General features: G+C 38.4%; 1 protein-coding gene across 1 annotated transcript; it reads left to right on the forward strand.

Moving 5' to 3' along the window:
* The first annotated feature begins 295 nt into the window (after positions 1 to 295).
* On the forward strand, positions 296 to 14562 carry COMMD8 (COMM domain containing 8). Its single transcript, XM_043438635.1, has 5 exons — positions 296 to 448; positions 4859 to 5014; positions 9631 to 9783; positions 11216 to 11371; positions 12401 to 14562. The coding sequence occupies exons 1-5, from the start codon at positions 383 to 385 to the stop codon at positions 12419 to 12421; spliced, it is 552 nt and encodes a 183-aa protein (XP_043294570.1). The 5' UTR covers positions 296 to 382; the 3' UTR covers positions 12422 to 14562.
* The last annotated feature ends 6663 nt before the right edge of the window (positions 14563 to 21225 follow it).

A 21225-nucleotide genomic window follows, 5' to 3' on the forward strand; every position in this document is an offset into this window, starting at 1 on the left:
CAAATCAGGAGGCTTAAAACTTACTCCAAACCTCCAGGACAATGGCCCCCGCGCACTCCAAATGTAGCTACCCTTATTTTGCGTTCTAAGTGTGCAGAGAAAGTTTAATACAACTTTGAATAAAGTTGCCAAATTGCTCTGAGAGATTTGCGAACGCACCTTCATTGTAATACCAGAAGGGTGTTTAACCAAAGTTGCCAACAGGCGGAAAAGCTTTTCCTTGATTACGGAGAAAGCGAAGCCTCCACCTCTGCGCACGCGCACAAGGGCTCGGCGTCTCCAAGCCCGCCCCGCCCGCGCGGCCCGCTGGTCACGTGGACGAGCCGAGGCCCTGAAGACGCCGGGACTGGTCATGTGACCCAGCCCCTAGCTTCCCGCAGGGATGGAGCCGGAAGAGGGGACGCCCTTGTGGCGGCTGCAGAAGCTTCCCGCAGAGCGGGGCTTGCAGGTGAGGAGGGCGCAGGGGCCGGCTGCGCGGGCCAGGCTCCTAGAAGGCCTGGCGTGAGGGGTAGGCCTCATCCCGCTGCCTTTGGGAGGCTGGCGCCGGCTGCCCGGGGAGGGGAAGAGGACCGGGGGTGATTTTGGGTGCTCCCTCGCCCCACCCCGTGTTCTCTGGAGAGTGGAGAAGTCCGAGGCTTGGGGCGCCTCCGCCGTGCTCCGGCTTCCAGTGGCCCCTCCAGGGGTTTTGCATGCAGACGCCCGCCCGGCCGCGCCCGCACCCTAGCTGGGACCACCTATCCGTTCCCGGGAGCGGCCGAGGCCGTGACCCTGGCCTGGGGAGTGCGCAGTCGCCAGCTTGAAAGCTGGAGGGGTTGGTTTACAACCTCTTGTACATGTTTCAGTTGTTCATTCACTGTTTCAGCAACGAAACCGCCACAGCATTCCCTATGCACAAGGAACAGTGGTGCTGGGTGATGGGAATACCTTGGTGACCTAGAGAGGCAGACCGTAATTCTTTGTGGGCGGCAGAAAAAAAATGATAAGTGTTACCCAAAACTGGGAGGCTTGCAGGTAGGGTGGTCCAAGGTGGACCTTACTTCAAGACGTGACATATCCACGTTGGCCACTCCAGCCTAAGAAGGAACCTAGTTTATGAGTATCTGGAAAAAAGCAGCCTTATTCACTTGTTCAGCCAACTCTTCACTGAACTATGTGCTTAATGCCCTATGGGATAAGGTAAAATGGTGAATGAGACAGCCCATACCCTGGTGGACCTTGTCAACTAATGAGGAAACCAAACTGAATAAATGGAAACTGGATGAATGAGTTATCCAGTGATCAGTTTGTAGGAGGGGTAGCAACTCTGGTTAGAACGGGCAAGGAAACGTTTTCCAGAGCATCTGCCTAGGTTTCTAGGTTGAGTTCCTGAAGGATGAGTAGGAACCAGATGGGCTGGGGGGAGAGTGTTTCAGGCCAAGGGACAGCACTCATGAAGACTGGGAGGAAGGCAGCCCCGGGGAGCCTCAGGGCCTGCTGTAGTGTTAGAGGCCAGAGTTCAGAGTGAGAAGTGGAGCAGGGAGACTGTGGCTGAACAAGTGAGGAGCAGTCAGGAGCTTCTGTGTACTGTACTCCTGGGTTTAGCCTTAATACCAAAGGTGCTGGCCGTTTATAATTTTGTTTTTGACAGCATCACATTTTTAGTTTGAAGGGTGAGAGAAATGTGGAGACAGTAAATACATAAAACGAAATTTTGTCTGTGAACTGTGAAAGGAAGAACACCCAATGGTTACTGTAAGAGGGAAGTCTAACTGAGAAGTGTTTTTTCTCCCTGAACTTTCAAGTTAAAAAACCCTTGGCGCCCCAAGTATGAGACTCGAGAGAAATTTGCCAGCCCTATAAAAAAAAGGCAACCTTTTCAGCCGGAGCTCCAGGAGCTGTGGTCCTTTGCCCTCTGACTTCAGAGAACTGACTTTGTGTTATAATTAATATGTTACTGTGCTTACTCCCATCTTTTTCTGTTCCCCAGCAGTTCCAGCCTAATCAAGTCTTCCTTGAACACAACTTCCTAATTGGTCCTCTTGCCAATAGTCTCTCTCATTCTGAACTCCTTCAGGGTAGATACTTTGTTCATATACCCGGTTCTTGAGAATTCTGTCTGGCCCCAGGTGGGTTCTTAAGCAGTGTTTACTAAAAGAAGGAATCGATTAATGTTTACTAAATTCAGCTTTATCATTGCGACCAAGATCCGGATCCCAGGTTCTGGTGGGCCGGCTTTTAGTTTCTATGATATGTAATTCTGAATAAATCCCAAATCTGTTTCATTTACAGTGGATGAAGGTTGGAGACGAGGGCTTAGCCTGCTAATGTGATAGAGGGCTATGTGGTAGGCAGCTTTTATAAGCCCCAAATCTCTGCCTTTCTTTTTTTGTTGTTCCATTTATAATGGGAATAGTGTGGAGGAGATAGTAATAAATTTACTTACCTTGCTAGGATTAAAAAAAAAAGATCTTTTCTTTGACTTTACAAATGAGAAAACTGAAATGTCTGTAGAGGGTTTGGGTCACGTACCCAAAGTTGTCAAACTAGTAAGTGGCAAAGTGGAAACAGATGCTCAGATCTTTTGACTCTGAGTCTTGTATTAGCTTTCTGCTCCTGTCTTCATCCTACCTGCATACTACTTAGATAGGCCCATAACCTTCACTGCCAGGTATGTGGATGACTCCTGAATCTCTGGATCTAAAAATCTCTTCTGAGTATCAGGCTTCTGCTTAGATACACCCACAGGTACCTCAAATTCAGTGTACACTTGGCTTAGCTCCTTGTCCTTCTCCCTGACTTTCTCCTTCTGTGGCTGTAGCCTCAAATTTGGTTTGTGATACCACCACTTCCTGTCATTCAACCTGAGATTCTGAGTATCATCCTTTTCAGACCTCCTTTACCTCTCTGCTGTCTCCAGTTTGAGTGTCCCTAACAATTTATCATCTCCCTTTTAATCTCTTGCTGGTAAGTAAATGGAAGTGAGGAGTCTTTGGACTCACCCTCTTGCCCGTTTCTTTCCTTACATCTCCTGACCTGCTGGCAGATTTATGGAACCGTAATGCAGATGTGTGACTAGGTTGCTTACCTGTTAAACACAGATCGCAGTCTGGTCTCTTCTGCATTGTGTACGAGGCCCGCTGTGGTTCGGTCTCTGCCAGCTCCCAAATCGCGCCTGTGGTTTTCCACTTTCATCCTGTCAGTGCGCGACTGTCGTGACTAGACGTACCCTGCTCCTGTTGGGCCAACTATCCATTCTTTTAAGACATACTTTTCCCTTCTGTGCTCCTTTGTACCCTCTGTAAACTTTAATTATAACTCCTATCATCCTAAATTGTATATACTTACTGATTATATTAGTTTCCTCTGATGGCCTGAGGCTCTGATGTGATAGGACCTTGTCTTATTTATCCGCAGTTTCCTCGTTTGTAAAATGGGGATAATAGCAAGACTAACTTCACAGGGTGTAGTGAAGATCAGCACAGTGTTTGGTACATAATTAGGGCTTATAAATGCTAGCTGTTATAGTTATTTTTTCTTTGTATTTACATTAACCTGTTTAATAACTGGAATGAAGTGCTCATTACATATTTGTGAATTAATTTTAAAAGACTATATTCCAAAAACATAGTGCTCTTGGTTTTCAATTTGAGTTCTGGGTTTTACTTTAGCATTGGGGACAGTTTGGGATAAGGTGAAGTGTAGGTAGAGAATTTTGAATGATTACAAATTGAAAATGTTGTTGGTTAATTTATGGTAAATAAAAGTTCTGTTCACATAGTGCATTAGCCATCGTTTGGAATTAGGGTCACCAATTACTCATCTCTGTTCCAATATGTGTGGTGTTACAGAGAAGTTTTTGCTTAAAATGCACTGGAACATGATCCAGGAGAAAAGAGTTGGAAGCCTTCTTGCTGTTTAAATCCATTTCCAAGTTGTTTGGATTCAGGTACTCTTCTTACGACACACAAATATCTCTTGAGAAAGAAAACTGTATTGATCACTTGCCTAGAGTAATGCTGATACAGTAGGTACTCAGTTATATATGTTAGAGGCGTGGAACATAGTACCAGTAGTAACAGTGATGATGATACTTAGAACTAGTAACAAGAAGAAAGATAACAATGGGAAGCAATGTCTAATGTCAGGAGTGTGCCAAGTGATTTGCATGTAGCCTTCTTCAGTCCTTAAAACAACATTATGGGCATAGATGATATCCTCGTTTTACACATGAGGAAACCAGCGAAGAATCTTTAAGTAACTTGGCAAAACTAGTAAATCGTGGGAATAAGATTCAGACTAGCCAGTTTTGTTCCAAAAGTCATAGACTTAGTCACATGTTCAGTTATATATGTGTTAGGATTTCCATTGCTGGCATTAAGATAGGGTAGAGAGAAAGAAATGTAAAAAAGAGAAAGTAAGTCAGTGAGGGGTTTTTTGGAGTGGACCGGAAGAAGTAAGCGTGGATGCTGTGGAAAATGGAGAGAAGGGGTTTGTAGATCTACAGGCGAAAGACTTTGGTCTAAGACTCCTACCTTGTGTTTTGGTTATTGGTGTAAATATGAAGTCTAAAGAATCCCAAGGAGAAACTGCTGCACTCACCATCTTCCTTTTAGGAACACTGGAGAAACAACAGCATATCTGCAAAATTATTTCAGTTTCTGAAGGTGGACAAAATTATAGAAAGTCTGTGTGTGTGTGTGTGTGTAGCTCTAACTTTTAGTTAATAAAATAATGTTAAAGATAGTTGCTTTCCAGCCTCAGCTGCTTCTGCAGATAGCATGAACTTCTGCCAATAACATTTATTTGCTACAAAAAAGGTAAATCTGTTTTATAATTTTACTTATAATTGCATTTATTACTCTTTTTTCTCTCTCTCTAGCTTCTTCACAAAGTAATTGATGGCATTTGTGGCCGGACTTATCCTCTCTACCAGGATTATCACAGTGTTTGGGATTCAACAGAATGGATGCATGTTCTAGAAGACATTACCACCTTTTTCAAAGCTGTAGTTGGTAAAAATTTATCTGATGAAGAGGTAACTTTGCTCCAGATTTCGATACCTTGATAATTCATGTTCAGATTTGTTTTTATTATTTTGCTGTTTAGGGTACCATGTAATACATCCTCAGTAAGTGTATAATGAAAAGTGAAAGTGTTAGTCACTCAGTCCTATCTGACTCTTTGTGTCCCCATGGACTGTAATTTGCCAGGCTTCTCTGTCGGTGGACTTCTCCAGGCAAGAATGCTGGAGTAGGTGGCCATTCCCTTCTCCCGGGGATCTCCCCGATTGCAGGCAGATTCTTCACCATCTGAGCCCCCTGGGAGGCCCAAGTGTATAAACTCAGTTCAGTTCAGTCGCTCAGTCGTGTCCAACTCTCTGCGATAGCAATAAAAACCTAGTAATTGTGAGTAAGTGGAAAAATCTGTGGAGGTTTGGGTTTTTGTACTCTTGTTTCTGATTGGTTGTCTTTTTTTAAATTGTGAAACATTTAAATCATGTGGAAGAAAATTAAAAGGTATGCAGCTGAAACTCCAATACTTTGGCCACCTGATGAGAAGAGCTGACTCATTTGAAAAGACCCTGATGCTGGGAAAGATTGAGGGCCGGAGGAGAAGGGGAAGACAGAGGATTAGATGGTTGGATGGCATCACTGACTTGATGGACTTGGATTTGCGTGAACTCTGGGAGTTGGTGATGGACAGGGAGGCCTGGCGTGCTGCCGTTCATGGGGTGGCAAAGAGTCGGACTCGACTGAGCGACTGAACTGAACTGATACCTATATTCCCATTACCACAATTAAACAATTGCTAATGTTTTACTTTATGTATTTCAGGTTTGTGTGTGTGTTTTAGAAACAAGGAATTATAGATGCACGTAAATATCACCCTCCCAATAGAAAAAAACCACTAGTGAATTTGTATGCATGTTTTGTATTCTCTAATGTATGAATGTTTGCATCTTCAAGCAATATACACAATTATTTGAGCAATATATACAATTATTTGTTTAAATGTGTAACTTGTTAATGTATGTATCCATTTATAATTTTTTCAGCAATGCTGTGTTTTAGATTTATCAATGTTGAAAAGTATTGATCTTGTTTATGTGTTTCACCTCCTTGTAGTGTTTGATGATAGGCATTAGTAAGACTTATTTTTCTGTCTCCCTGCTGATGACCAGTTGGATCATTGCCTCTTTCATTATTATGAATAGTGTTGCTGCAAACATTTTGTATGTGTCTTGTTACACACAAATTGGTCAGCTTTTCTAGAATAGACATCTTAAAGTAAAACTGCAGGGTCATGGGGTATCTTTCTATTAAACTGCTTTTGTACCTTTGTGAAAAGTAATTTGGGCATGGTTGTGTAGGTTGCCCACTTGGGGAAAAATGAAGTTCTATATATTTATCATTTTGATTTGGATGATATTCTGAAAAGACCCTGATGCTGGGAAAGATTGAGGGCAGGAGGAGAAGGGGATGACAGAGGATGAGATGGTTGGATGGCATCACCAACTCAGTGGACATGAGTTTGGGTGAACTCCGGGAGTTGGTGATGGACAGGGAGGCCTGGCGTGCTGCGGTTCATGGGATCACAAAGAGTCGGACATGACTGAGTGACTGAACTGAACTGTGTAGGTTGCCCACTTGGGGAAAAATGAAGTTATATATATTTATCATTTTGATTTGGATGGTATTCTGAATATGAGTTCTTGGATATATATTTTTAAAATATCTTCTGTTTCTTGTCTTTTTAGTCTCTTAATAGTGTCTTTTGGTGAATAGAAGTTCTGAATTTTAATCAAGTCCAATTTGTTAATATTTTCTTCTGATGGTTAGTGATGTTAATACTGTGTTTAAGGAATGTTTGTGCCAAAATCATGAAAACATATATGCTTTTGTAGCAGTTTGATTGTTTTAGCTTTTATTTATGTCTGTGATATATTTGAATTACTATTTGTATATGGAGTAAGGATCAAGTTGAGATTTTTCCATATGACATTCACTTGTTGAAATGACCACCCTTACCCCATAGAATTGCTGCGCAGCCTTTCTTGGAAATGCAGGTGACCATACATGTTTGGGCCTGTATCTGGACTCTGTTTTATTCTGTTAGTCTGTTTGCCTGTATTTACCCATATCACAATGGCTTAATTTACAGTAGAATTAGAGCTGCATTACATTAAATTTTGATATCTGATAGTAGAAGACCTTCAACCTTGTATTTCCTCAAGATAGCTTTGATTTTTCTATATCCTCCATAATTTCAGGTACATTTTAAAATCAGTCAATTTTAACCAAAACACTTGCTGGAATTTTGATGGAGAGTATTAGCTTGGGCTGCCACAACAAAATACCTTGAAATGGGTAGCTTAAATAACAGGAATTGATTTCTCGCAGTGCTAGAGTTCAGGGCGTACAGAATTGAGGCACTGGCTGATCTGGTCCCTGATGAGGGCTTTTTCCTTGCCAAAGACTTGCCTCTCGCTGTGTCCTCTGATGGCTGAGGGGGCAGGGGGGCAGGTGCAGAGAGAGAGGGAGCAGACTTTCTGATGTTTCTTACAAGGGCACTGATCCCATCATGAGGGTCTTACCTTCATCACCTCACCTAAGCCTGATTTTGTGTCACAGGCCCCATTTCTCAGTATCATCTTGAGGGTCAGAGTTTTAATATGAATTTTGAGGGGACATTAAGTCCATAGTGTGGGTTGCACTGAGTCTCTAGACTATTTTGGAGAGAATGGACAACAGTATTGAGCCTTCTGATCTATGAACTTGGTATTACCTTCCATTTATTTAGATTAGCTTCAGTTTCTCTCTCATATATTGTAGTTCTCAGTGTAGAGGTCTCACAAATGTTTTGTTGTATTTATTTCTAAGTAACTGATGTTTCAGATGTTCTTAAATTTTGTTCTCCAATTGCATATTGCTGGTATGTGGAAGCCCGTTGGTGTTTGTATACTTACTCTGTGTCCAACAATCTTTCTAAATTTATTTACTGTGTAGAAGTGTAAGTTGCTCAGTCTTGTCCAACTCTTTGCGACACCATGGACTCTAGCCCTCCAGGCTTTTCTGTCCATGGAATTCTCTAGGCAAGAGATACTGGAGTGGGTAACCATTCCCTTCTCTAGAGGATCTTCCTGACCCAGGGATCGAACCCGAGTCTACTGTATTTCAGACAGATTCTTTACCATATGAGCCACCATGGAAGCCCATGTCTACTATATATAATGGTTTATAAATTTGGGGGGGGGGGAATTTTTTTGGTATGCAGTCATTTTCTTTTTCAATTTTAATACCTTTTATTTCTTTTTTCCCTCTTATTGCACTGCCTAATGTCTTCAGGACAGTTTTATAAAAGAAAAGAAAGAAAAAAAGCAGTGCCTTGTCTGACTTTAGGGAGAATGTATGTGTTCATTATTTCACAGTTTAATATGTTAGCTGTATGATTTTATAGGTATCAATGATTAGATTAAAGAAGCTTCCTCTGAGTCTTACTTTGCTGAGAATTAATAGGTATTGAATTTTATAAAATTCTTTTTTCCTGAATTTATATCTTCACCTTTATTTTGTTAATGTGATGCCTTACATTGATTTTTGAATGTTAAACTAACCTTACCAAAATAAATCCAACTTGGTCATGATGTGTTATTCTTTTTTAATTTGTTTTGATTTGCCAATACTTCATTAGGATTTTTTTCATCTATGTTTGAGTAATCTTGGCCCATAATTTTTTGCCTATAATGTTTTTGTCAAAATATCAAGTTTTATTCCCATCTTGTGGAATGAATTAGGAAGTTGTTGTTTTTGTTGTTTGTTTTCTTTTCTTTTCCTTTTTCTATGAAAAAGTTTATACAAGATTTACTTCTTTTGTCACCCAGTACTGTGTTATCATGCTGCTTAATTTTCAAATATTTGTAAAAGTTTTGTTCAGTTCTGATTTAATCACACAATGACCAAAAATATAATTAATATGATTCCGGTTCTTTGAAATCTGTTGTGTTTGTGACATGGCTCAGCATATGGTTCATTTTTGGGTAATGGTCCATATATATTTGAAGATAATGTGTATTTTTCAGTTGTAGGGTATAGTGTTCTATGTGTAGGTAGATTAATAGAAATTCTCAGTGCTGTATCTTTACAGTGCTTTCTTTTTCCATCCATTACTGAGAGGTGTGTTAGCATCTCTATGAAAGTTGATTTACCCATTTTGCTTTTTCTGCCAAGTTTTGCTGCTTTATATATTTTGAAGACGTGTTATTAGGTGCACACAAATTTATGATTGTTGTGTATTTCTGTTGAACAACCCCTTTACTATCTTGTTCTATTTCTTGTAAGTCTTCTCGCCTTAAAGTCTGTTTTGTCTAATATATTAATATAGGTAAATCAGCTTTAGTGGTTTCCAATGTATTCAATCCTATGTTGGTTCATCAGCCAGCCTTTTTCCTTTCTGTTTTGCAAAACCGTGTTAAAACTTCTTGTTTATTGATTATGCATCCTTGTCTTATTCTTTTTATAGTTCTAGTAGTAATTTTTTGCCCATTTACTACCATTTTAAAGGTTATATGAAAGGAGAATGTAACTGTTGTTTACATTTTAAACAGAAAGGCCTTTTAACTTATTTTCTAACCGTTTATTTTTATTTTCATAGATAGCTCAACAGTTGAATCAGTTGAATTCATCTCATCAAGAAGCTATCATGAAATGCTTAAAAAGCAGGAAAGATGAAATCAAGCAGACTCTGTTGGAAGAAATAGTTGATATTTCCTCTGCACAACTACAGGATTTTGATTGGCAGTTAAAGGTGAGAATATATTTATTTATGAGTATTTATATTTTTTATCTGGAGAAGGAAATGGCAACCCAGTCTGGTATTCTTGCTGGAGAACCCCATGAACAGAGGAGCCTGGTGGGCTACAGACCCTGGGGTCACAAAGAGTCGGACAGGAGTGTTTTCAGGAGAATACTTTCTGTTTCACTTTTTGAATACATTATTTTTTGGTAATATTATGTATCTAAAATGTGTTCTTGAGATACATTTTCATAAAAATATCAAAGATAATTAAAATTACATCTTTTGTGTTAACTTGCACTGCAGACATCTAAACCACGTATAATAACATTACAATTACAATGAATTTAATTAACTGAAGTTTTAAGACATGTGGATGAAGGAATAGATATGTGCTTTGTGGCTTTGGGGGATAGGACAAGGATAAAGTATATGATTTGCAATGAAATAGGTTTAATTTCAACCTAAGAAGTAATAATCTAACCCCTATGAGAGTCCGAAAATTATTCTAACCTCTTTTTGACTTAACACACTCCTCCTCATTACTGGTACTCAAGCATAGGCTCAGAAACCACTTACTGGAAATGCTGGAGAGAGTTAACAGTGAGGTGGGCACCCTGAATGTGCTACTTCCAAGTCTCAGATATGGTGAGCCCTGCGTTTTGGAGAGCAGATGGAGGAGACGGGTGGAGGTTTGTGCGGTCCTGTAGTGTGTGTGCCACGGAGAAGGAGTCCTTTGCCATTGCCCCATCCGTTTTTACAAGTGGCTGTGCTCCAAAATTCAGTAGTCACGGGGCTCCTGGCTCAAATTCCAGGAGAACTGAGTTTCTCTTTGCCATCTGCCAGTGAAGCTATGATGCTTGTTTCAAAAAGCTTTAGTATCATAAACATTGGGTTCTTCCATTTCCTCTCAGCTGCTGATTTTAGACAGAGAGTGTCAGAGGGAAAAGTGTCCTGTGTTTGTTGACTGACTCTGATTGAAGGTGGTATCTTGATAACATTTGTCAGTAGTTTAATGGAGAGTTAACTGCTTGTTATTTAGGCATCTTAATTTCTGAGCTGCACATGTTTTTCGTTTTATCTTTGTACGTGGACTTTTGTCCTCTTGGTGTCATTACACTTCTTTAAGAATTCTGTTTCTTGGACCCATTTGGTTCTTCTGAGCCATAGCACTGCTCTGGTTGTCTACTCCTACTGCAGAATCCCAACTAGTTGTCCCTAAACTACGTTCTTGCTTTCATTCACTCTCCTTTCTTTTTCTGTTCAGATATATGCTGGTTTGGCATGAGTTTAATTTCTTTTATTCCTTTCACATTTCCCTGTACTTCATAGCAAACAAGAGTACTCTTTTTTCTTTAATGTGTTGTTCGTAAGCTCTGATGCATATTTAGTATATTCCTTTTTAAAACTACTTATTAATTACTATTTTTCTCATTTTAAACAGCTTGCACTTTCTAGTGACAAGATTGCTTCATTACAAATGCCACTTTTAAGCCTTCATCTAGATGTAAAAGAAAATGGTGAAGTGAAGCCATATTCTGTTGAAATGAGTAAAGAAGAGCTGCAGAATCTAATAAATTCCTTGGAAGCAGCTAATAAGGTATGTGTTTTAATTTTGTTGTGTGCTTCAAAGTGTTTAAGTTTTGATTGATTCTACTGGAGCAATATAAGGAAAGCTAATCATTTACATTTAAAGTTGGTTTTGTTCCTGATATTTTATGTCAAGCACAGAAGATGCTTTGTTGATATGTTCTGCATCTCTCATTTTAGATACTACATTTATTACTGATTTACATTAATAGAACATAATTTGTCAAGTAGTTATATTTTAAGGAATAACAGCTAAATTTGTTTTGCTGTAGTCCCCATTAATGATAAAATTTTCTTTTTATCTTGGGGCTGTGAAATTAGCTAATTCTGAAGAGATTTAATGACTAAAAATAGTTATGATTCTGAAGAAAAGATTATTTAACTGGACAAATGGTAGAAAGTTTCTTTAAGTTCAGGAGACAAAATATCATTTATAGTTATGAAAATATCAGTTTGAGACAAACTAATGAAGGACCAAAAGCCTTGCATTTACAAAGGAATGGCTAAATAACAGTAATAATTCTGAGTGTTTAACTAATGAGAAAAGTGATATTTAAACAGTAGAAAACACTGTGTGAAGAAGATGTAAAAAATAATTATCTGCATTGTGCATGTTCCCTCCCCTGTTGCTGAGCATCATCTCTAGTGATTGTGTCTCAAGGATTAAAGTCAGTTATTCCTAGCCCCTCTCTTGACGCTAACCCATCTTGTCTCCATCTCTTTGAAACCCCTGTACCCTTCATCTTCTGCAGTCGCTCGGGCACCCCAGTGCCTTGATGACTCGTCCACGTGCCCAGTAATAAACCAGTAGCCTGGCTTGCCTTTTGATGGGGCTGCATGTCTGAAGGGGTATGTGGCAGGTTCTGGTGTAAATGTTGAATGAGTCTGAACCGTGGATCCTTGCAGGCCTGTGTTTTTTTGTGTTATTCTTGTCAGTTCTCCAGGCCCTTCTTCAGAGATTTCAAAGCATCTCATTCAGCATGTACTGGCATCTTTGGTATAATCTGATTGCTGCCCTTCCTCCATTTTGTGTTTGAAGGTGGTCCTGCAGTTGAAATAGCTGGAAATGATGACTACCAACATTGTCAGATTCCCCTGGTACAACTGATGCACAGAGAGAATGCCACGTGTTCACAGAAGCTGAATGGCCAGCTGAGAAAGCGGCAGTGTTGAGATTTCAAAGACAACAATTTATCAGCATCCCTAAAGAAAAGGAAATTTTATGGTTGACAGGAAATGCATGAAAACATGAAAGATGAAAAGGCTGTAAACACAGTTTATATTTTCATAAATATTTGAAAAGGCTTTATAGATACAGTTTTATGGTAAGCTAAAAATAGACTCTAAAGTAATGTAAACATACAAGCACAAATATACTTGACTATTGCTTAAAGAACTATGTGAATAGCAAGGATGTTTATTATGGATATATGTGGTGGTTCACTTGTGATATTTTTTAAAAATAATTTTTAAAGGATGTATAAGCTGCATTTAACTCAGGAGATCCCATGCTTTTCTCATATTTCAAAGGAAAAGTTATAAAGTGTAAAATTTTATAGAGAAGCTCTCCAGACTTTAACTAGAAGGAAAAAAAAACTAAATCTGAGTGAACAATTTTGAATTTTGAATTCTAGGAACTAAAATATTATATTTGAGCATAGATAAAAGTGAAAACAACACTGTTACTTCTGCATTTCTGTGTCTATTCAGGAGACTATGCTCTGATAAAAAATGTGTGTCACTGTATAGTGTGTACCTTATTACTCCAATATCTGCTGAGACTATATAGGTCCCTATTTATTGTAAATTTTTAATTTGTTGTAAACTTAATGGAGTTCTGGATGGTAACAACTTCATTGGAAAGCAAACCATTTTTAATTTCAGTGACCTTTAGAAACGCATTCTGAGCAAATAAAAATATATTTATGTTTTGCCGTATTTTCAAATTAATTCCTACATAATGCAGTATGATGCATCATTGGTACCTGCTGTTTTGCAAGCTTTATATCTCCTTAGAGCATCAGACTGTTACTTGAGGTGTCCAGAGCAATCCCTGTTATTCTTATACAGATGAGTATATAGGTTTAGGGAGATTGATAAATGTGACTGTGGTCTAGATAATGCCACTCTGTGAACTGTTTGTTACAGCTTGGTGATTAGATGTGGAGTTTGTGCTAGAATATTCTTCAATATACTGCTTTTTTCACTGAGAAATTTTGGCCATAAAAAAAAAAAAATCAGCTGAACTAACCAGTGTGCTTAGGGAGGTGTAGTAGTTGATTTACCTTCTTGTGCAAATTCCTTATGTTGTTGTGTACCAGTAACAGTGGAGAAGGAACAGGCAATCCACTCCAGTGTTCTTGCCTGGAGAATCCCATGGACAGAGGAGTCTGGTGGGCCTCAGTCCACGGGGTCACAAAAGCCGGACACGACTTAGGGACTGAAGCACCACCACCACCAGTAACAGCTTGCAGACAGGCACTTCCAATAATACTGGCTGATCTGGGGTCCTTCTGAATTTCAGCGCTCCACACAGTCCTTCCTTTGAGAAGGAAAAAACCTTACTCTTCTTAGTCTTTCTCTCACTACATTATCACTAGATTAGCAGACTTAAATACTTTATTGAAATATGACTGAAATAAACTACACATGTTTAAAGTGGACAGTCTGAGCAGTTTTCACATGTACATACCCAGGAAAGCTTCTGGAGTAGGAAATGGCAGCCCATTCCAGTATTCTTGCCTGGGAAATATGACGGGCAGAGGAAGCTGGTGGGCTACAGTCCACAGGGCTGCAAAGAGTTGGAGATGACAGAGCACCCGAGCACGGGAAAGCATCACGTCAATTGGGATGGTGAGCAGGGAGTCACTCCTGAAAGTGTCCTGCTTCACTGTGATCCTTGCTTCTTGCCCACTTTGCTCCCAGACAGCCACTGATCTGCTTCCTGCCACTGTAGATTAGTTCACATTTTCCCAGAGTTTAAGTGGAATCCCACAGCATGTTCTTTGTGTGTGTAATTTGGCTTCTTTCATTATTGAGTTCATCCATATTACAACATTTAACAGTAGTTGGTTTCCACTTTATTGTTGAGAACTATTCTGTTGTAGAATTCCACCATCATTTGTTTTATCTCTTCACCTGTTAATGGATATTTTGGTTGTTTACAATTTTTGGCTGTTAAAATACACGGAATGCTGTGAACATTCTTGTATGTGTCTTTGTATGGACATATACTTTCTTTTGGAAGTAAATACTTAGGCATGAAATACCTGGATCATGTGGTAGGTGTATGTTTATCTTTTCAAGAAACTTGCGAACTATGCCGAACTAATTTTTACCATTTTACGTTCCACGCCACCGTCTGTGAGAGTTCCGCCTCCACCTCCTTGCTAACACGTGGTGTGGTCAGTCTTTTTAATTTCAACTATTCTGATAGGTGTGTTGCGGTATCTCATTGTGGTTTTAATAATACTCTTCTCCGTAATGACTGATGATGTTGAATGTCTTTTCATGTGCTTTTTTGTCATCTGTACATCTTTGGTGAAGTCTCTGTTCAGATCTGTTGCCATTTTAAAATTTGATTGTTTTCTTATTTTTGAATTTGGGGAATTTTTTTATATAGCCTGAATATAAATTTTATCACATATATGCCTTGAAAATATTTAAGTACTCTCTTCTAATCTGTGGCTTATCTTTTTTTGTTGTTTTTAATAGCTTATTTATTTTTTAATTGAAGGATAATTGCTTTACAGAGTTTTGTTGTTTTCTGTCAAACCTCAACATGAATCAGCCTTAGGTGTGCATATGTCCCCTCCCTTTTTGAACCTTCCTCCCGTCTCCTTCCCCATCCCACCCCTCTAGGGTGATACAGAGCCCCTGTTTGAGTTTCTTGAGCCATGCAGCAATTCCCGTTGGCTGTCTATTTTACATACAGTGATGTAAGTTTCCACATTACTCTCCCCACACATCTCACCCTCTCCTCCCCTCTCCCCATGTCCATAAGTTAATTCTCTATGTCTGTTTCTCCATTGCTGCCCTGCAAGTAAATTCTTCAGTACCATCTTTCTAGATTCTGTATATATACATTAATATACAATATTTATCCTTCTCTTTCTGATTAACTTCACTCTGTATAATAGGTTCTAGGTTCATCCACCTCATTAGAACTGACTCAAATGCATACCTTTTTATGACTGAGTTATATTCCATTGTGTATACGTACCACAACTTTATCCATTCATCTGTCGATGGACATCTAGGATGCTTCCATGTTCTAGCTTTTGTAAATAGTGCTTCAGTGAACAATGGGATACATGTGTCTCTTACAATTTTGGTTTCCTCAGGGTATATGCCTTGGAGTGGGATTGCTGGGTCATATGGTGGTTTTATTCCTAGTTTTTTAAGGAATCTCTATACCATCTTCCATAGTGACTGTATCAATTTACATTCTCACCAACAGTGCAAGAACATTTCCTTTTCTCCACACGCTCTCCAGCATTTATTGTTTGTAGACTTTTTGATGATGGCCATTCTGACTGGTGTGAGGTCATATCTCATTGTGGTTTTGATTTGCTTTTCTCTTAATAATAGGCGATGTTGAGCATATTTTCATGTGTTTATTAGCCATCTCTATGTCTTCTTTGGAGAAATGCCTGTTTAGGCCTTTTCCCACTTTTTGATTGGGTTGTTTGTTTTTCTGATAATAAATTTTATGAGCTGTTTGTATATTTTGGAAATTAATCCTTTGTCAGTTGTTTCATTGCTTTATTTTCTCCCATTCTGAGGGTTGTCTTTTCACCTTGCTTATAGTTTCCTTTGCTGTGCAAAAGCTTTTAAGTTTAATCAGGTTCCACTTGTTTACTTTTGTTTTTATTTGCATTACTTTAGGAGGTGGGTTATACAGGATCTTGCTTTGATTTATGTCTTCGAGTGTTCTGCCTGTGTTTTTCTCTAAGAGTTTTATAGTTTCTGGTCTTACATTTAGGTCTTTAATCCATTTTGAGTTGATCTTTGTGTGTGGTGTTAGAAGGTGTTCTAATTTCATTGTTTTACATGTAGCTGTCCAGTTTTCCCAAGAGGCTGTCTTTTCACCATTGTATATTCTTGCCTCTTTTGTCAAAAATAAGGTACCCATAGGTGCATGGGTTTATTTCTGGGCTTTCTACCTTGTTCCATTTGTCTATATTTCTGATTTTGTGCCAGTACCATACTGTCTTGATGACTGTAGCTATGTAGTATAATCTGAACTCAGGACGGTTGATTCCTCCAGCTTCATTCTTCTTTCTCAAAACTGCTTTGGCTCTTTGGGGTCTTTTGTGTTTCCATATGAATTGTGAAATTTTTTTGTTCTAGTTCTGTGAAAAATGCCATTGGTAATTTGGTAGGGATCACATTGAATCTATAGATTGCATTTGGTAGTATAGCTATTTTCACAATATTGATTCTTTGTACCAAGGAACATGGAATATCTCTCCATCTGTTTAAGTCATCTTTGATTTCTTTCATTAGTGTCTTCTAATTTTCTGTGTACAGTTCTTTTGTCTCCTTTGATAAGTTTATTCCTAGATGTTTAATTCTTTTTTTGCAATGGTGAATGGGATTGATTCCTTAATTTCTCTTTCTGATTTTTCATCGTTAGTATATAGAAATGCAAGTGACTTCTGTGTATTGATTTTGTATCCTGAAACTTTGCTGAATTCACTGATTAGCTCTAGTAATTTTCTGATACTATCTTTAGGGTTTTCTATGTACAGTATCATGTCATCTTCAGACAGTAAGAGCTTTAATTCTTCTTTTCCCATCTGAATTCCCTTTGTTTCTTTTTCTTCTCTGATTGCTGTCGCTAGGACTTCCAGAACTATGTTGAATAATAAATAATAGTGATGAAAGTGGACTCCCTTGTTTGGTTCCTGATCTTAGGGGAATGCTTTCAGTGTTTCACCACTGAGAATAATGTTTGCTGCAGGCTTATTGTGTATGACTTTTACTATGTTGAGGTAGGTTCCTTCTATGCCCATTTTTTGAAGAGTTTTAATCATAAATGGGTGCTGGATTTTGTCAAAGGCTTTTCCTACATCTATTGAGATAATCATATGGTTTTTATCTTTCAATTTGTTAATATGGTGTATCACATTGATTTATGTATATGAAAGAATCCTTGCATCCCTGGAATAAACCCAACTTGATCATGGTGTTGGAGCTTTTTGATGTGTTGGTGAATTCTGTTTGCTAAGATTTTGTTGAGGAATTTTGCATCTATGTTCATCAGTGATACTGGCCTGTAGTTTTCTTTTTCTGTGTTGTCTTTGGTTTTGGTATCAGAGTGATGGTGGCCTCATAGAATGAGTTTGGAAGTGTTCCTTCCTCTGCAATTTTTTGAAAGAGTTTTAGAAGGATAGGTATTAGCTCTTCTCTAAATGTTTGATAGAATTCTCCTGTGAAGCCATCTGGTCCTGGGCTTTTGTTTTTTGGGAGATTTTTGATCCCAGCTTAAATTTCAGTGCTTGTAATTGGGTTGTTTATAATTTCTGTTTCTTCCTGGCTCAGTCTTGGAAGATTGAACTTTTCTAAGAATCTTTCTGAGATTCAATGATCTAAGAACCATTTCTTCCAGGTTATCCATTTTATTGCCATATAGTTGTTCATAATAGTCTCTTATAATCCTTTGCATTTCTGCATTGTCTGTTGTAACCTCTCCTTTTTCATTTCTAATTTTGTTGATTTGATTCTTCTCTCTTTCCCTTGATGAGTCTGGCTAAAGATTTGTCAATTTTCTTTATCTTCTCAAAGAACCAGATTTTAGTTTTATTAATCTTTACTATTGTTTATTTCATTTCTTTTTCATTTATTTCTGCTTGGATCTTTATGGTTTATTTCCTTCTACTAATTTTGGGGGGTTTTTTGTTGTTCTTTTTCCAGTTGTTTTAGGTATAAAGTTAGGTTGTCTATTCGATGTTTTTCTTGTTTCTTGAGGTAGGATTGTGTTGCTATAAACCTCCCTCTTAGAACTGCTTTTGCTGCATCCCATAGTTTTTGAATTGTCATGTGTTCATTGTCATTTGTTTCTAGACATTTTTTTATTTCCCTTTTGATTTCTTCAATAACCTGTTAGTTATTTAGAAACGTGTTGTTTCATCTCCATGTGTTCATGTTTTTTAGTTTTGTTAATTGTAATTAATATCTGGTCTCATAGCATTGTGGTAGGAAAAGATGCTTGATACAATTTCAATTTTCTTAAATTTACTGAGGTTTGATCTGTGACCCAAGATGTGGTCTATCCTGGAGAATGTTCCATGTGCTCTTGAGAAGAAGGTGTATTCTTCTGCATTTGGATGGAATGTCCTGAAGATATCAATGAGATTCATCTCATCTAATGTATCATTTAAGACGTGTTTCTTTATTAATTTTCTGTTTTGATGATCTGTCCATTGATGTGAGTGGGGTGTTAAATTCTCCTACTATTATTTGTGTTCCTGTCAGTTTCTCCTTCTATGTCTGTTAGTGTTTGTCATATGTATTGCGGTGCTCCTATGTTGGGTGCACAGATATTTACAATTGTTATGTCTTCCTCTTGGATTGATCCCTTGATCATTATGTAGTGGTCTTCCTTATCTCTTGTAATCATCTTTAGTTTAAGGTCTGTTTTGTCTGATATGAGGATTACTACTCCAGCTTTCTTTTGCTTCCCATTTGCATGGAATATATTTTTCCATCCTCTCACTTTCAGTCTATATGTGTCTCTAGGTCTGAAGTGGGTTTCTTGTACACAGCATATATATGGGTCTTGTTTTTGTATCTGTTCAGCCATTCTGTGTCTTTTGGTTGGAGCTTTTAATCCATTTACATTTAAAGTAATTATTGATATATATGTTTCTATTGCCATTTTCTAAATTGTTTGGGGTTTTGATTTTGTGGATCTTTTTCTTCTCTTGTATTTCTTGACTATAAAAGTTGCTTTAAGATTTGTTATAAAGCTCATTTGGTGGTACTGAATTCTTTTAGCTTTTGCTTGTCTGAGAAGCTTTTGGTTTCTCCATCAGTTTTGAATGAGGTCCTTGCCGGGTACAGTAATCTTGGTTGTAGCTTTTTCCCTTTTAGTACTTTAAATATATCCTGCCATTCCCTTCTGGCCTGCAGAGTTTCTGCTGAAAGATCAGCTGTTAAGCATATAGGGTTTCCCTTCTATGCTACTTGTTGCTTCTCCCTTGCTGCTTTTAATATTCTTTCTTTGTGTTTAGTCTTTGTTAGTTTGATTACTATGTGTCTTGGCATGTTTCTCCTTGGGTTTATCCTGTCTAGGACTATTTGTGCCTCTTGCACCTGATTGACTATTTCCTTTTCCACGTTGGGGAAATTTTCAACTATAATCTCTTTAAAAAATTTCTCATACCCTTTCTTTTTCTCTTCTTCTTCTGTGACCCCTGTAGTTCAAATGTTGATGCGTTTGATATTGTCCCAGAGGTTTCTGAGGCTACCCTCAGTTCTTTTCATTCTTTTTACTTTATTTTGCTGTTCGGAAATTATTTCCACCAGTTTATCTTCCAGCTCAACTGATTTGTTCCACTGCTTCAGATAGTCTGCTCTTGATTCCTTCTAGAGTGTTTTTAGTTTCAATAATTGCGTTGTGAGTCTCTGTATGTTTATTCCTCAGTCCTTCTAGGTCTTTGTTAATTGATTCTTGTGTCTTCTCCATTCTGTTTTCAGGGTTATGGTCATCTTCACCCTCATTATTCTGATCCTTTCTCAGGGAGTTTGCCGCTTCCTCTTCATTTACTTGGGCTTCCGTGTTTCTAGCTTGTTCCTTCATTTGTGCAGTATTTCCCTGACTTTTCTATTTTTATATATATATATATATATATTTAAACTTACTGTGTTTGAGGTCTCCTTTTACCAGGCTTCAGGGTTGAATTCTTTCTTACTTTTGGTTTCTGCCCTCCTAAGGTTGGTGCCTAGACCATTCAGGTATGACCTAAATCAAATCCCTTGTGATTATACAGTGGGAGTGAGAAGTAGATTTAAGGGACTAGATCTGATAGAGTGCCTGATGAACTACGGATGGAGGTTCATGACATTGTACAGGATATAGGGATCAAGACTGTCCAAAGAAAAAGAAAAGGAAAAAAGCAAAACAGCTGTCTGAGGAGACCTTACAAATAGCTGTGAAAAGCAAAGGACAAAAGGAAAGATATACCCATTTGAATGCAGAGTTCCAAAGAATAGCAAGGAGAGATAAGAAAGATGTCCTCAATGATAAGTGCAAAGAAATAGAGGAAAACAATAGAATGGGAAAGATTAGAGATCTCTTTAAGAAAATGAGAGATACCAAGGGAACATTTCATGCAAAGATAGGCTCAATAAAGGACAGAAATTGTATGGCTCTAACAGAAGCAGAAGATATTAAGAATAGGTGGCAAGAATACATAGAAGAACTGTACAAAAAAGATCTTCATGAACCAGATAATCATGATGGTATGATCACTCACCTAGAGCCAGACATCCTGGAATGTGAAGTCTAGTGGGCCTTAGGAATCATCACTATGAACAAAACTAGTGGAGGTGATGGAATTCCAGTTGAGCTATTTCAAATCCTAAAAGATGATGCTGTGAAAGTGCTGTGCTCAATATGCCAGCAAATTTGGAAAACTCAGCAGTGGCCACAGGACTGGAAAAGATCAGTTTTCATTCTCTTCCCAAAGAAAGGCAATGCCAAAGAATGATCACACTATAGCACAATTGCATTCCATCTCATGTGCCAACAAAGTAATTCTCAAAATTACTGAAGCCAGGCTTCAGCAATACGTGAACTGTGAACTTCCAGATGTTCAAGCTGGTTTTAGAAAAAGCAAGAGGAGCCAGAGATCAAAT

Source organism: Cervus canadensis, chromosome 19, assembly GCF_019320065.1.
Source record: "Cervus canadensis isolate Bull #8, Minnesota chromosome 19, ASM1932006v1, whole genome shotgun sequence".
NCBI lineage: Eukaryota > Metazoa > Chordata > Mammalia > Artiodactyla > Cervidae > Cervus > Cervus canadensis.